This window comes from Dryobates pubescens, chromosome 15 (genome assembly GCF_014839835.1).
Source record: "Dryobates pubescens isolate bDryPub1 chromosome 15, bDryPub1.pri, whole genome shotgun sequence".
Classification (NCBI taxonomy): Eukaryota; Metazoa; Chordata; class Aves; order Piciformes; family Picidae; genus Dryobates; species Dryobates pubescens.
This window is the reverse complement of record NC_071626.1, coordinates 17609048-17625774: the sequence shown is the minus strand read 5'-3', so window position 1 is coordinate 17625774 and position 16727 is coordinate 17609048. Positions and strand designations below refer to the sequence as shown.

General features: G+C 47.9%; 1 protein-coding gene across 1 annotated transcript in view; it reads right to left on the bottom strand.

The window, feature by feature from the left end:
• Positions 1–7931: 7931 nt before the first annotated feature.
• Positions 7932–16727, bottom strand: part of CLCN1 (chloride voltage-gated channel 1) — a 29782-nt gene continuing 20986 nt past the window's right edge. Inside the window, exons 16-23 of the mRNA XM_009899628.2 lie at positions 16173–16306; positions 15487–15710; positions 15268–15373; positions 13533–13615; positions 12796–12834; positions 12088–12192; positions 10167–10253; positions 7932–9720 (exon numbers count right to left, since the gene is read on the bottom strand). Of these exons, the coding sequence (XP_009897930.2) occupies positions 9325–9720; positions 10167–10253; positions 12088–12192; positions 12796–12834; positions 13533–13615; positions 15268–15373; positions 15487–15710; positions 16173–16306 (1174 nt within the window). The 3' untranslated portion in view covers positions 7932–9324. The remainder of the gene's footprint in view (positions 9721–10166; positions 10254–12087; positions 12193–12795; positions 12835–13532; positions 13616–15267; positions 15374–15486; positions 15711–16172; positions 16307–16727) is intronic.

The window sequence follows — 16727 nt, the reverse complement described above, 5'->3', positions numbered from 1 at the left end:
ACTCTCATTGTGAAGAACTTCCTCCTAATGTGCAACCTAAATCTACCCTGGTCCAGTTTCAAACCACTGCCCCTTGTCCTGTTACCTTCTAAACAGTCCCTCCCCAGCCTTCTTGTAGGTCCCCTGCAGATACTGAAATGCAGCTCGAAGGTCTCCCTGGAGCCTTCTCTTCCCCAGGCTGAACAACTCCAGCTCCCTCAACCTATCCTCACAGCACAGGTCCCCCAGCCCTCTAATCATCTTCATGGGCTCCTCTGAATCCTCTCCAGCAGGTCCATGTCCTTCTTGTGTTGGGGGCCCCATAGCTGGACGCAGCACTCCAAGCGAGGTCTCACCAGAGCAGAGCAGAGGAGCAGAATCACCTCTCTTGACCTGCTGGCCATGCTGCTTTTGATGCAGCCCAGGATGCTTCTTTCAGTTTCTGTGCCTCTAAATCTTCTGGGAAGCTACTGACAAGACATCCTGTTGCTCTTTCCCCTTAAAAACTTTACCATCACCTTTCATGGTAGGCTTGCAACAGAGAACAGCCTGTTCCTCTGAGCCGTACTTCTAGGCTGATCAAATGGAGCTGCTGTGAAGGAGACAGCCCTCTGTCCTGACTCTGCTCACCTTCCACAGTGCTTGTGCAAGTGCTGATGCAGAGCTAAGCCCATAGCCAGCCAGTTTGGTTTCACCTTAGTATAGAAGTGAAGAGTTGTGAGCACTGTTGTCAGCAGCTGGGCTTTACATCAGCTTAGGCACTGGGAAAGTGCACATTGAAATGGCTTTGTCAGGATGAGTCCAAGCTGCTAAAAGGAGCTAAGGAGCTGCTCCCCTTCTGCCACCACTAGCTGTATTCTTGTACTGCCCAAGAAGCACCAATGCCAGCACTCCCCTGGCTGCTCAGGAACTGGCCCCTTTGGAAACTAACTCAGTCCCCTGCCAAAATAAGGTTTCAGTGGGATCAGCTTCTTGTATTGATTTCACTTGCTCAGGCAAGCATCACTGCAGGCTGGTAAAACATGCAGATGATCAGATTGAATATTTCTTTGGTTGCAGATGTTACTTAACTTGGCTTAAGCTGATTGTGACTGTCTGAGAAGAACAAACCCAGCTGGAGTACCAGGGAGTGCATATTTCCCCTCTTCCTTCCCTGCTGTTTACCTTAGACTTTCTAGTATGCTGTTACTTGATGTGGGTTTTGTTCTTATTTAATGCCCTGCTATTTCCCTCACTGGTCCCTCCCCATCCCCAGGCTCCTTGAGCTAAACCTTTGCAATTGGGCAGGACATGAGTAATGAGTTACTTGATAAATGTGTGGAATTAGTAAATTAGTAAATTAGCATGCACAACTCTCATGTGCACTCAATGATCAGACCCCATGGCAGCTAAAGATACTGGTAAGCCTTCTCCTGTAATTGCAAGAGGCAAAGGATTGCACAGAAATGAAGCTGTTGGAGGTGAGGTTTATCTGTCTTTAATCCATTTCCAATCTAGTGTGAGATCCAGAATGGCACTTCACACCTGGGCTGAGGCAGTGCATGATGTCCTGTGTACAACCACAACTAAGAAATACTAGTTGTAGGCCCAGAGAAGAGAACTGGAGAGAAGGGAACTGCTCCCTTCTTCTGATAGAGGTCTGAGGTGTGGTGGTGAGGCAAGGTAGCATGCAACAGTTAAGGCTTGTGGACAGCTCTGTGTGCTCTGTGCAATAGCAAGGAGAAGTCTGGCCAGAGAGGGAAAGACATTGAGAGAAGGACTTGGGAAAAAGACCAAGAACAGCTGATGTTTACCCAACACAGGGAGAAAGCTGCATGGCAGACTCCAGGCAGAATGGGCTCAGGTAGAGAACTGCTAGACAAGCAAGAACTGGTTCTGGAACTCCTTAGTTGGAGCCACATTCCTTTCTGTGGGACAGTGACAGCAGAGAGACTTCCCTGAATCTGGACACCTACTGGCTTCTTTTTGATCTTTGGAAACCAGTTCACAGTGTGTTGAATTCTTCAGAGGAGTCATGTCACAAATGCACTAAGAAAGAACTTAATCATTGTCCAAATGAAGCTGATGTGAATTCTGTTCTTGGAACCCACAAACACCTAAATTTAGCTCTGTTTCCCTTAACTGCAGTATTGGGGATTGTCTAGAAGCAGAAACAGACTGAAATAAATCTACCTCTAAGTGCTGTAGAGAGCAGAGCAATGTTAGCATGGTCTAAGCTCTTCCTTCTGATTTCTCCAAGATGGAATTTCCCTTGTTTGTTCAGACACCTTCTGAACAGTCTGGCATTGACCCTAACCCGTTGGACTTTGCAAAAGAGAAAGGAAAAGAAGGGAAAGGAATAAAACCCCCATTCCAGTCAGCAACTGGTGGTGGTAAGTTAACAGTTTCATCTTTGATTCTCCTCCCCTGTAGCCATCTGACAGGGAAAGGCAACTGTGCTGTGGGTCAGGGAAAGGAAAACTGCCCAGGGAGAATGGGATACAGCGGTGCCTGTTGGAACGAGCGGTGCAGGTAGGACAGCCTGCAGGCCTTCAAGTCTCAGGTATCAATGCAAGCTGTAAAATCAGTGTCAGGTGCCTCTTCTTTAGCATAGGCTTTTCCCAGGCTAAGTAGTAGTGAACCTGCAGAGGAGCCAGAAGGAAACAGTTGGACAGCTGTGCCAGATCTGGGTCTGTGTCTCAGAACATGCCATGGAGCCTAGGCAAAGCTCTTGGGAGCTCTCTCAGCAGTACAGCCAGCTTCATGCACTGACTGGGGCAGGAATGAGGACAAATGGTTATTAACAAATGGACATGGGAGACCTGCAGGTGGAACACCAGGATGTGTTTGCATCCTTGCACAGACAGCTTTACTCAGCACAGGGAACAAAGTGTTATCTTCTCCATGGGCTTCATGAGAAGCTCTGTGATTGTCAGTACTGGTTTGCACAAAAGAGCAGCAGGATGTGATGTCTTTTTCTAGTGCACATACTTACTGTTGGGAGAGGACAAAATTGAGTCAGGCTGTGACTCTCTGAGAGAGAGTATGATTACTAAAACTGTACAGACATCAGAGAATGGTTTGGGTTGGAAGTAATCTTAAAGATCATTTAGTTCTGACCTCCCTGCCGTGGGCAGGACCTATCTACTGCTGAGTTTTCTAGGAAGAGAGGAGAGTTGCAGTGTTCTGTGGAAGGAATGCTGCTGAGGATCTTCCTCATCTCCTTTGGCTGGGGACATTTTAGATGCCCTCTTGTTTTTGCTTTCCTGTGAAGGATCAAAAGTCCATGTTAGCAAGACAAAAACATCTCAAAAGTCTTTTCTCCCTTATGGAGACAAGATTGTGCACCAAGTTTTACTTCTGATACGATAAAGGCATCTCGTCCAGATTCACTGAGTTCATTCTGGAGTCATTTTCGTTGGGCATGAAATCTAGTCATGAGTTAAGAACCCCCTTCCAGAGCTCTGCTAAGTTCCCATGAGGCAAGTCCAGGTGAATCCTTCTTTTCAGATACTGCATGTGTGAGCAATGTACCAAGCCAAAGCTCGTTTGCAGGTGTGTATTCTTTGGCTTCAGTTTTTTTTTCTTCTCCAATTTGTGGATGTTGTGCATGACTGGAGGTCTATGGGAATCCCTGCACTATGAAATTAAGGCTCAAAAATCATTTTACAGGGAATAGGGTTTCTCTTGTTTCAGCTGTTGGTTTTTTTTTAGAAATGGGAGGGTACAGACTGAGGACTCGGGAGGTACAAGGGCAGGGGATGGGACTCTAAGGGGTGGCATGCAGAATGGGTTCCTGTGTCATGTCTAAAAGTAATTAGGGGCTTGGGTCTTCAAATGTTGAATTCTCAGCATCTGAAATTGCTTTAGCATCAGCCTATGGGGCAGTGGAGGTTGCCCCAAGGCAGTTTCAAGGAGCTTCCCCCAGGCCTGCACACATTTCCTGCAGGGGAGAGGCTGCATGCTGTGCTTGGCGGGCCGCTGTTTGCAGAGGTGTTTGATGTTTGGGAGGAGAGTAGGTGAGTGGAAGTAAAACCAAAAGGGAAAGAGACCCACTATTGAGAGCTTTCATCCTAACCATGTCCCACACTAGCCCTTGATAACTAAAAGGAGTCTGATTTGCCTTTGGTCTTCCAGCTCCAAAACATGTTTGCCTGAAGATTTTTGTTGGCTGTGTTCGCATGTTTTGATACCGTGACTGTGAGCTACCAGCGTGTGCCTGTGCCAGCACACGCGCACGGGCGCACAGCACACGACCCTGCGGCACGCTGCGCCTCCGTGCCTGCCTGTGGCAGCAGCCACAGCGAAGGAGGGGAGGCAGCTCCAAACAGCATGTACAGTCCTGTATGGAGTTGTTATTAAACAGATGTGCTCTTGCCAGCCTGGCTCCTCAAAGCGTTTTCTTTCTGTGGGGCTGCTTCCAGGGGAGCTGTGTCTGAGGAAGGAGCGTCCTAGGATGAGGGGGTGGGTCTCAATGAGAGAGTCTGAAGGAGACCCGTGGTGGCTTGGAGAAGCAGCCCAGAGTAGGACATATATCATACACTAATTCTCATTAAGGTAAGAACATCTTGTTTGGCTATAGAGGGCGAAAATTCCCCGCATGCCTGTGGCTATCACGATGCAAACCCCAGGCTCTGGTGGCAGATATGGTGGTAGGCAGCATCACATGAGTGAGGTCCTCCAGTTTAGCACAGAGTGAGCTTTCCTGTTATGCCGAAATGGCATTTTCTAGGTGGTACATGTAAGCTTTGTCCTGGTGGTGCCACACAGACATACCTGGTGGCAGATGTGGACACAAGTTTCACAACAGGACACAAAGAGGAGTCTGATGCTAGGGTTGTGAAAGGTACTGATACTGGACAGCAAGTCTCTGGGGGTCACAGTTCACTTCTATTCTCAGTCTGCAGTCCTCGTGGTAGCTTGGGGAATTGGTTGACCCAGAGGGAAAGCAGCATCTCTGCACTCCCAATATTGTCTCATCTGCTTATGATGTAGAACCCAGGAGGTCTTTGGTTACCATATGAGAATTTTAAGGCCCTAGCTATAAAAAGTAAAAATTGTTCAGGCAAATCTGTCTCATCCTGGAGCCCATCTCCGTGTGTCTTCTTCATCTGAATCACCACCAAGTCTCTTAGCCTTGTTGTAACCAGCCAAAGCCCTGTCTCGTCTCTTGTCAGCTTTAAGTCCTCCTTAGTTTTACAATTCCTTATACTGATGAGTTTCAAAGCAAGACTCCTGCTTTCACATTCAGATGCCATCTGAAAGGAAGAGTTCAGCCTTTTTGCTGGATTCCAATGACTAGCCAAATTACCTTCATTAGCTGAATGTCAATGAACTGGCCATCAGTTGGGATTAGGATTAGAGTGATCTTGAAGAGACAATGTCAGATGATTTAGTTATTTATCTAAGCTTTCTGCTCTTAGGGAGATTTTTCATACTCATTCTTCTCTGAGTGTTATGTGGTGAGCACCAAAAGTAGTTCAGCAGAGTTGAGAATTCTGCAGAAGCTCAGCAGTATTGCAGTGCTTGGAGAGGCAGTGGCAAGCTTGGTGTTGCATGAGTCTCTATCTAAAACAGTGATTCTGAGCACCTGCACTAGCTGTCTGGGAGAAAAGCAAGCTCCTGTGCTTCAAACAGCCTTAGATATTCTTGGTTTTCAGTGTTTGTGCTTGGATTTGTGGGGGCAGGTCTGAGATTTGACTTTGTAGCTGAATGGGAAGGCCTCAGCACTGATTAAAATGCTGGGGATATTTTGGGTTGTGGGGGGAAAAAGTGGGTTCTGGCTCTAGGTAACCAAGCCTGTGCTGCTTGGCTAGGATGAGAGATGCAGGTTTCATAGTCACAGATCAGTGTGACTTTGTTTGCTGGACAAAGGTTTTGAGTTCAGACTTTGAAGGGGCTTACTGAGATTGCCTGAGGTGGTGGAAGCTTAGAGGAGTTCCCTTGTCAACGGTTCAGTGTGAGTTTGCTTCACGTGTCCAGGTTTGGGCTCCCCAGTTCAAGAGAGACAGAGAGCTGCTGGGGAGAGTCCAATGGAGGCTCTGAGAATGACTGGGGACTGGAACATCTCTGCTGTGAAGAAAGACTGAGAGAGCTGGGGCTGTTTAGTCTGGAGAAGAGAAGGCTGAGAGGGGACCTTATCAATGCCTATAACCTGAGGGCTGGGTGTCAAGCTGAAGGGGTCAGGCTCTTTTTGGTGGTGCCCAGTGATAGGACAAGGAACAACAGGTACAAGAGGTTCCCAGAACACAGGAGGTTCCACCTCAACATGAGGAAGCAATTCTGTATGGTGAGAGTGACAGAGCCCTGGAGCAGGCTGCCCTGCAAGGTTGTGTGGTTTCTTTCTCTGGAGACATTCTAAATCTGCCTGGATGTGTTCCTGTGTGACCTGCCCTAGGTGATCCTGCTCTGGCAGGAGGGTTGGACTGGATGATCTTTTGAGGTCCCTTCCAACCCGTGACATTCTGTGATTCTGGGATAGTTGACATCAGCTCAGTGAAGATACTAGTGGTAAAATGGAAGTGGAAGCATCTTCAGCCACCACAACCCCTCTCTGCAGTATGCCTTTTGCCCCTGTATATATATTCATGTTTGCTTACTACTAATGGTGCAGGTGAGTGCGGCGTCTGCTCCAAGGGAGGGAGGACACCTGGAATGCCTCCACAGAGCAGCAGTAACAGCCACCTTTTGGCTTCCCTACAGAGCATTCAGCTTCTTCATGGTCATTCTGGGATAGGTAAGGGCAATAGGGATGGAGAGAGGTAGGTGTGCACCTGTGAGCACAAATGTGTGTGCTCTAGTGCTCTCAGGTGACAAACCTCAAGAGACTTTCCATGTTAGCTTGTGTCTCACTCTGAGCTTCCCACATGCTTCTCAACGTGCTTAATTTTTGTTCCACCTTCTCTCCCCCAGCTTGCAATCTGTCTGTCGTGACTCACACATTCTCTGGCTCTGATTTAGACTCCATCTGCTTTTCCAGCCAGTCAGGTCCCAGTTCTTCGGTAACACACTGTAGGAGAAGTGTGGGACTGCAGCAGAGCAGGTACCTGTACTCCAGAGAGGAGGAGGAAGAGCACTGACTCCAGCCTCCAACCTTCTCCTTTCTCTTCTGTCTCAGTGCAAGCATTTGGCTGACTCCAGGTCTGTGCTTGGTAACAAGGCTGGGGCTGCCTTGGAGAACCTTGTGCTGCCTCCCAGGGTGTGTGGCCTGTCAGGGCAGATCTGTGCTCAGCGTTGCCACTCGCTGCACACTAATGGTTTTTAAAAGGAATATCCTTTCTCCCCTGCTTATTTAAAGGCCTGTCACAATTCCCTGAGAAGAAGCTTCAGTTGTTCTGCCTCTTCTTTGCAGGCAAGGGAAGGTGACACATAGGTAGCAGAGAGGCTGTGTCCTAATGCCTGGCAGCCAGAAATGTGCCACAACCCTCTGGGAGAGACAAGCAGCTGGGGTGCACAAGAGATTTGCCTTCAGATCACCACTGTCTTCTCATAAGGACAGGATGATCTCTGGACTGAAGATCACTGAGGCAGGGAAGGCTGCCTTCATGTTGCTTACAGAGGGGAATCATGCCTCAAAGCCAGTACAGGGCTGAAGGGCTCTGAATGCCAGACAGCAAAAATAAATCTGTCTCGGAGAGACCAGCTGGGGAGAGTTCTCTCTTCTATAAGCTTGTCATAGACTCTCCCACCCATGACCATCAACAGAGTGGAATTAAAGCCAGGAGGGAATTTTCCTAGGAAGACTGGGTTAGAGGCAGTGATAATTTCTACTTGCTCCTAATACAGTTTATGAAAATAAGTACCTGGTGAGGTAAAACTGGGCCCTCTAGGTTAGATAATGCTTGTCTAGGTTAGCTAATGCTTCACTAACAGCAGGAAAGGGGACGTGGCCCAGCATCTGGGAGAATACCCCCAAGAACACATTTTCAGAGCCTGCATTTATTCTCTGTTGCTGATAAATGGAAACACATCCAATATGCTGTTTGGAACTGCATCAAAGTGCCATGACACCAAAAATATGACAGAAAGAAAGACAAAATTTGCAGAATACACAGTTTTGGGTTTGCCTATTTACTGAGAAAACCTCACAAGGACAGTGAGTAGAACACAGCAGCATCTTAGGTTTGGATGCTAAGGTTTGGCATGCATGACACGAACTGACAAGATACCTTTTTGCAAGATACAGATCAAGATCTGCTCCAGATTTAGACCTAGAATAGAAAGTGATGCTGCAGACAAGGCTTGAGGTCTCTGCTGCTAGTCACAGTGGAGACAAGTTGGCAAAAGAGAGAGCTGGAATTCTCAGATCTGAGGTATGCAGAAATATGTGGGCAGCAGGCAGGGTAGAACTGCCAGGAAAGAGCAGTTTTCAGAGAGAATCCTCTTCTCAAAGTGTAGCAAATGTGGCTTCCCTCTGCTGTGTTTCTTGGCACCCTGCCAGCACTCCACAATCCTTTTGGAGTTCCTGTATTTTAAGACTTTAACATTTTGTAAAAATTGTGACCAGTGATCCAAAGAGACAGACACAGGGATGTGAAGTGCAGATGCGTTCGTGCTGCTTGACTCCTCTTCCTCCCAACACCCAGCAGGCCTCTTAACATTTTCCCCATGCTATTTAAAGATTCTGCAGATTCTGGGAAAGCCAAGAGGCTTTCCTACCTTCCAGTGCTTTTCTTAGAGCCCTGGCAGAATTCAAGATGTGAGACAGACCAGATATTTTCCTTCCATCTGTTTCAAGGGCACGGCTCAGCTCAAGGACAGAAGAGAAGCTCCTAACTGCACCCCCATCCAGGAAAATCCCAGAGTGAAAACTGAGGAAGGGATTCTACATGGGAATGTTTGGGGAAGATGCAAGATAAGAGCTAGAGAAAAGGACCTGCAGCAATATGGACAGGACTGCAGTAAGAAGCACCAATATGCTTCTGTGCTGGAGGCCTGGCTGTGTTTACACTGGTGCATGCAGACCAGCTGTGCCTGGAAGGATGACACCAATGGAGAGGGGAAGAGCTGCTCCTCCTCTACCTTCCATGTGGCAGGTTGACCCAGAGCATCCTGACTGTGTCCAGCAGTGTTAACATCCTGCCACAATCCCTTCTGCCATGTTATGCAGACTTGGCAGAGCCTGAGCACTATGAGCCTGTCCTTAGCCCCCTTGCAGTCCACATTTGACTCCTGCACACCCCCATGCAGTCCAACAGCAAAAGAGTCTTTGAGCAGAGGACAACCAGAAGGAGAAAGGCTGAGTCCAAAGCCCCTTCTCCCTGAATCAGGCCTCTGCAGGGATTGCAAAGAACATCCAAAAGCTTCTCTGTGAGGAGCAAACACAAGAAGGCTGGCTCAGCTGATGGACTGCTCCCTCCATGCCAGCTATAAGGGGACATCCTCATCATCTTCATCCTCATCCAGGTCAGTGGCACGTAAGCTTATGTCCTTGAGGATGTCTGAGATGTTTTCAGCAGCCGGCCCTGTCAGCTCCATCTCTTCCAACTCGGTATCAGTGGTGTAAGTGGAAGACAGGACTTCCCCCTCTTCATTCAAGTGTGAGGGCTGGGGGGTGTCCGAGCAGGCAGGCAGGGGGCTCTCCGTGCCCGAGTCTGCTGCCTGCTGTGCCGCCTCGGCGCCGTTGTCTTGCTGGCTCCACCCCAGCGTGTCCCTCCGGCCCGGAGCGGTGCTGACCGAGGGCCGCTTGGTGTCGCGGAAACTGGCCAGGGGCGGGCGCAGGCGGACCCCGGATCGTGTGGAGCCTTCTATGGCCTTCTGGAGCTGTGAGGAGAGAACGAGCTGGGTGAGAGGGAGGCTGGCCCTTCCCTGCCCGGCCATACCCTTTGCAGGGTAAAGGGAGTACAACTAGAGCCCCACCCCTGGGGTCTGCAGAGGTCTCTTACGCTGGTGGTGTGATTTGTCATTCCACAGTAAGTAACAAAGTCCACACCACTTTGCAAGACAGTGAGAGCCACTCAGGTAAGTTCATGAAGAGGATGAACAATCTGACATCCCTGCAAGCAGTGCCTGCTGCCTCCAATGAAATGCAGCCATCCCTTTGGCTATGTGGTTTCCAAAGGGCTGCCTCAGAATTCAGCACTGGGTTGAAAAGGTAGCAGTTGCAGTTCCGTATTTTACAGCTGGATCCTCCAGCACCTCTAAGTTATTGCAGTGATCCCTGGGACATTTGCAGTTGATTAGGAGGAGATGAAAGGATCTGTACTTACCTCTTCCAAGGCCAACACTCCCCTCAGCTTCCCCATACTGGTTACATAGGCACGGCTGAGGCCCAGCAAGGAGAACAATGTATGTGTCTATGAGCAAAACCACAGAGGGATGTTTCAGGGACTTTGGAAACTGGTAAATTGATACTTGGTGTTAGAGCTGAGACTTGGGATTCAGAAATGGCAATCAAAAGGTGCACAAGTCTGCAGTTATCCCAGTGAGAAACTGCTTTGTCCCTTCCCTTTGTGTGACTAGCAAATACCACCCTAGGGTCCTTCTGCTATGCAGCCATTGTTAGGAGTGTGGAGAGCACATCCTCAAGGTCACTCCCATTGTGCATCTGGCAGACATTCACTTCTGCAGATCCTATTTCAGTTAGTGCTGGCAATTACTATAGTCATATGGAAAGTCAAACCCTGCTTGGGTTATTTATTCAATTGCTTGCCTTAACACTGGAAGATTTCTTCTTACCCTGTTTCAGAATATTTCCTGTCAAAACTCAAGCTGCTTGCTGCTTAGCCAGTGCAGTGGCAACACTGGGAACAAGTTATTCCCTTTCTCTTACACAGCCTTCTCCAAAGGCACACTTCTATCAGTTTTTTCTTCTACCCCCTTTATTGTGCTGTTTTTCATAGGCCAGGCTTTCTGAAACTTTGAGCACTCTCAGTGCTCATCTGTGGTGTATTTCCAAGCTCCAAGTTCTTGAAGCTGCGCTCTGGCCGAACTTCACCTGTGGCCTTGCATGCTGTCATTCTTTCACAGCTGGAGTTTGCCTAGTTGCTTTTTCCCAGGAGATACTGAGTGTCATGTTCAAGTGTAAAGCAGAGGAAATCTTATTTCCCAGGAAGAAGACATTTTACCACAGAAGAAGATCAGGCTGGTTAAATACAACTTGGTCACAGTAAGGTGAGATATTCTTGCCACTGTCAGCAGTCCCACATTTAGCTCTGGCTGTGCATTACCTTAGACAGTTTGATTATTCATCCCTACACTCTTCGTGCATCCAAGTTAAGCTGACTTGTTTGTTATTTCTGAGCTTCTCATTAGCTCTTTGTTTCATGAGATGGATGAACCTGTCTCCATCTGCATTCTCTAGGTCTGACACCTATGTTCTTAAAGAGAATGCTGATGGTTTTCAGATTACTTTAGCCAGTCCTTTGAAAAAACACCAAGCTCCTCTTAAGCACATAGCAACCTGTTCTTTTGCTCAAGGCTGAGATTTTACCCCTTGGATAACAGTAATTAATTCTGTGCAAGGGTGACTGTTCCCATTAAATGGGCACTGTAAAAGTGCACTTTTGCAGCAGTAGGCTGCTTTCCCTTTCCACTGAGTACAAGCCCAGTCTTCCTTTACTCCTGATAGAAATTGATTGCTTTTATCCCCAGTGCTAACTCTACAAGTTGTAGGACCCAACTTCCTCTTTTCTTGTGCTTCAGTTCAATGAAGAGCCTAGGATATAGGGTGGAGAATCTCCCTGCTCACTGCAGAGGGGGTTGGACTAGATGACCCTTGGGGGTTCCTTCCATCCCAAACCATTCTATGAGTCTATGTCAAGCAGCAGACTGTACACCCTGACAATCCCCTGGGAAATCCATGAGTACTCATTGCACTTCTGCACGCTGACAAGGGAGATTGTAAGTCTTGGTGCAATGCCCCTAGCAGCATGGCATGCAATGCTTCTGCTCATGCAGTGAGTGGGACATCTGAGGTAGGCTGTTTTAGTAAATAGACTTATTGTGTAGCTCTTCATTGTGCAGGGGATTGCAGGTACGTGCAGAAGGCTATAGGAACCTGCTGGTGTTGGTCGTTGTAGGTGAAGACAAGAAACAAGGTGAAGAAGAAACAAGTCATAGAGTAGACTTAACAATCACAGATAGGGTGGAGAAATGCAGTGCATGCTTCAGAGAGACATCTGCACCCACCTTGTGCAGGGAAGTGCCTTCCACCAGCTGGAAAGGGCAAGGGTCTATGCGACAGCTGTCAAAGCACACATTCTTGCTCAGCTCCTCCTGCTCCCAGGCATCTATCTGACACAGGAAAGAAGATGAATCACTCTTGGGGGTAATCAGTAGTGCTGTCTTGTCTACCCAAACTAGCCTCATTCTCCTGGTAATGCTTCTTCCTTCCTATGCTCATCATTCTTCTTACCCATTATATCACATCCTTCAGGTTTCCCATCCCTTCCCTGCCAGATGTCAAGTCCCTATGGAAAGAGAGCGATTCCAGTACCCCAGAGGTTTTCTGAGAAGTGAGATTTTGCTCCTTCCTGCTTAAAGAGGGAGTGAACCTCTCAGCTTTCCTGACTGCACCTTCCTCTTGTCATTACAAGACAATGGCTCCTTTGTGTGACAAAGGAAAGAGTAATACAGGTTTAGGTAAGGGAGGACCTATGGAGGTCTCTAGTCCAAATCTGTGCTCACAGCAGGCCTGCCTTCAAAGGTAGATCAGTCAGAGCCTTACTCAGCACATCTGGCAGAACTATCTCGTACTGGGTGACACCTGCCCACTGTGCAGCTCTAAGAATAGAATGGCTTTAGCTATGGTTCCCTGTGGCAATCCCTGAGACTGTCAGAAGTGTGGGCAAAAGGCAGACTCCATTAACCTCACTCCCCTTCAGCACCCAGTCTTACCTCTTCTGGCCTCATTGTGTCCATGACTTCCGTTGGCTCCTGCAGGAGAAAACACTGTTCAGAACAGACAAGGAACCCACAGTTTCACAGAGTGCAGAAAGGAGAAAGTTGTTTGCACAGCCTCCTCACCCTTGCAGTCCCCCCTTTACTCCAGGCAGTGTATGACAGTGTAAGGTGTACTCTGTCCTCACTTGTAATGACTGACTATGGGATGCTGGTGGAGCAATTCAGGTGCCTGAACATGGTCATCTAGTACTGCTTTAGATGGTCTCAAATACTTTACATGGGGCCCAGCCACTGCCCTAGAGTGGATGGGTGTCCCATAGGCTCTGTGTTATACCCTGTGCAGATAGGGCAGATACCCAACAGCATCTTATATGGTACAAGGCAAGAACTTTGTTGTTTTTCTCTGGTCAAAACTGTTTGCCAAATGGAGCAGAGCTGCTCTTCATCCCAGAGCAGCCACAAAAGCACAAAGTCATTCACTGAGAAAAAAGATGCCCACACTGAGTGCTGATGGTGACCCTGACACCCGAGCTCAAATGGCTCTCCAGGTAGCAGCATGCTCCAGCAATCACACTCTCTCCTTGGAGAGCTTTCCTCACTGATGCTGTCAGAGTTCAGGACCATAAATGTGCCCACACTCTGGCCAAATGAATGGCTCTGAGCAGCAGGTACTATTTCCACTGCATTCCCTTCCCTCTGCAGGGTATTGCCAGGCTCTCAGAATCCCTAACCTGGACAGCATCCTCTGTGTCATGTGGAAGGTTGTAACGGCACAAGAGCTGCTGGATCAGTTGCCTCAAACTCCTGAAATTGCCTGAAGGATGAGAACAAACATGCAGGTAAGAGAGCAGAGCACATGAGAGACAAAAATACAAGGAGGCTGAGAAATAACATGAGGGACATGGTAGGAGGTATCTAGGGCTGAGCCAGTCTTAATCCAACATTCAATTTGTAAGACACTGACACATGCCAGAATCAATGTTCCCATGCAGTACCTTTTCCCTGAGGAGAGGAAACAAAGCATTACAGAGTAGCCATTGCAGATAATGTTTGTGTGTCAGGCTTCCTGAGGAAAAACAAACAAAAGCCCAGAGAAAGACCACTAACACAGCAAACAGTCTGATACAGGGGACAAACTGCTGGGACAAGAGGTTTGTGAGGCCTACAGAGAACGTGGTTTGGAGCAGGAGGATGGGAAGGGGAGGTGAGAATTGGGAAGTTACTTCAAAGACGAAGCTCAGCAGCAGCCTGAGTGTGAGGAGTCCATGGGCTGCTCCAGAAGTGTAATGGTGGGAATGAAAAATTACTCTCAGAATTACTCTCCCAGGCAGCACAGTCAGGAATTAGCACAGAGGAGGGGAAGGGGTTTGCAGCTGTTGAGAACAAGGGCATGGAGCAAGATGGGTCAGATCCTTCTGGATCGGTCATGTAACTTCTCACATCCTTGTTTCGCTGTGATTCTTTCTCTGCTTTGGTGAGGAAGCTGGCTGGAGGGCTGTCCCACCCCTCTACTGGCTTGGAAACAAAAAGTGGATTTTCCTGTGCCTTAGAGGCTTAGTCATACATGGGTGGTGGTGAGGAACCAAGTGTGCTATATGCCATATCCCATGCTAGCTTTTGAGTATCTGAAGGCATGAGTCAGAGTTTTCTCCTTTGTATTCATTCTCAAACCTGGGCTACACCTCTGCTCTTGCTCTCTCTCAGCATATTTTGAGATACATAAAGGAAAAAGAAATCATAGAATCAACAAGGTTGGAAAAGACCTCAAAGATCATCAAGTCCAACCTGTCACCCAAGACCTCATGACTACCAGACCATGGCACCAAGTGCCACGTCCAATCCCCTCTTGAACACCTGCACCATCCTGCAGCAAATACAGATATCTATGATACAGAAATGAGCTCCGAGTACAGGCTTAGAGGCAAATATGATCTAATCTGGGGAGCACACAAACATCACCACCTATCACTATTTGTCCACCATATTACTGTAGCTGAATCGGGGAGCTGCATCTCCAAAAGAAGCTGGTTGGTTTTGGAGATGGCTGGGCCACAGCTTGAACAACCTTAAAAACAAGCAGAGATATTTAGCTTTCAGTCTGCTTTCCTTAGGGAAATTAAACCACAGGGTGAAGGAGGCAAAAGATGGGACTCTTCCATGGAGACCCTTCAGAAAATGCCTGAGATGTTATCGCAAAGGATGAAGTGGAAAGAGAGAGGTGTCTGAGTGGGCCTAAATGTTACCATGTTCTCTGAGAGCTCATAAACAGAAGGTATTTCCAGGTCCTATTTTGTCATGGGTGTTGAAATGCATTAGCAAAATACCTTTAGTACAGGAAGAGCAGAGACAGCTCTTTCCCTCAGTTTCTGGGAAGTGAGCACCTTGGACAGGTGTGTACACACAGAGGTGTGAAAGCTGCCACAAGCTGCCTAGGATGTGGCTGAGGCATGGCAGAAGGTACCATACCTGGGAGCTGCTGTGGCTCCAGAGTTTCAGGCATTTGTTTAAGAGGACTTGCCAGGCCGTTGTGTTCCTCTGGGTAAGTAGGAGTGGGACTCAAGGGCTGAGGCAGCTGTTATAGAAAGGAGAGAAAAATCAAGTCCACCCTCTGTCATCTTTTTCTCAGCCTCTCCAAATGCCTTACTACAGTCTCTGTGTAGCAGTTTCTCCACTCCTCTGCCTCACCTCTCCCTTCTCATCTGTATCCTCATCCTCATCAACATAAGCAAAAGATTCATGCTTCAGCTTTGGCAGAGCTGTCCACAGTCCCTTGCTGTGCCCAATGTCAGCTGCCTCAGCCTTGTGCTGCATTTCTCTGGTGAGGAGTCGTCGGCGTTCTGGGCTCAGATGCCTCTGGAGGAGAGTCTGCAGCTCAGAGCGCTCCACCGACCCCAGCAGGATCATGGTGTCTGAACAATACAAAGCAGAGAAGCCATTAAGCCACTTGTAGGTTTTCAGTGTCCCCTGCCACACACTCCCTTCTTCTCCTCAACCTCTTTAAAGTGCTTGGACTTGTCCTATGTGGAGCTAAACAAGTCACTGACCAGGTCTGCCAATAGCTGCTAACACACTGTGGGGCTGTGAGAAGTTCTCCAGCTCTCCTTAGCACCACATCAGAAGCAGGCCCTTTACTTATGTAAGATCCCTCCCTGTTGTCCCAGTTCAGTCCACAAACTTCCCACACATCTCCCTTATTGGCTGTACCTGCTTCACTGCACACACCTCAGCTTACCTGTCTGAGCAGCTGTCAGACAGGATCCAGAGCAGAGGATTTTGATGTAGTGGGTCACAGCATGTAATCTGAAAGCCAGTTTCTGTGGCTCTAAGCTGAGCCACTCTTCAGGAAAGATCAGTTTCTCTATATTGCTTACCTGGTGAGTCCACCAAAGGCAAAGTCTTAGCAGTGGTGCTTTGGAGTAGAGTTTGCAAGTCTCGGTAATTACAGTTGGAGGAGACAAATTTCACATCCTGGACCATAATATCCTCAACAAAGATATTGTATTTGCTGTGAATTTATGAACAAGACAGGGAAGAGTGAGTGCATTAACAATGTCTAGCAGATAAATTCCTTCAAGAAATATACAAATGACCACCTCTTTTAAAAAGTATTGTCAGTAGAGGTGCTTCTGAGAGTGATCCAGAGGACTCTCCACTGGGTTCACCAGGTTTCCAGTGCAGTTGGATTGCACTCCACTACCTCTCACCATACAATACATACAGACAGATGGCCAGAAGGCTCAGACAGGCACATCTGGCTATAGTTTCTACACTAAAGAGAGGAAGGCACGTATATAAAGAACTGAATTTTGGTTTAAGCAAAACATCCAAATAAAAGGATACTTCTAACAGTTGCTGCATAAAGAAAAGGGAAATGAGGCATCTGGGGTTTAAAATTGTCAACTGAAGCAAGCACCAATATTAACAGA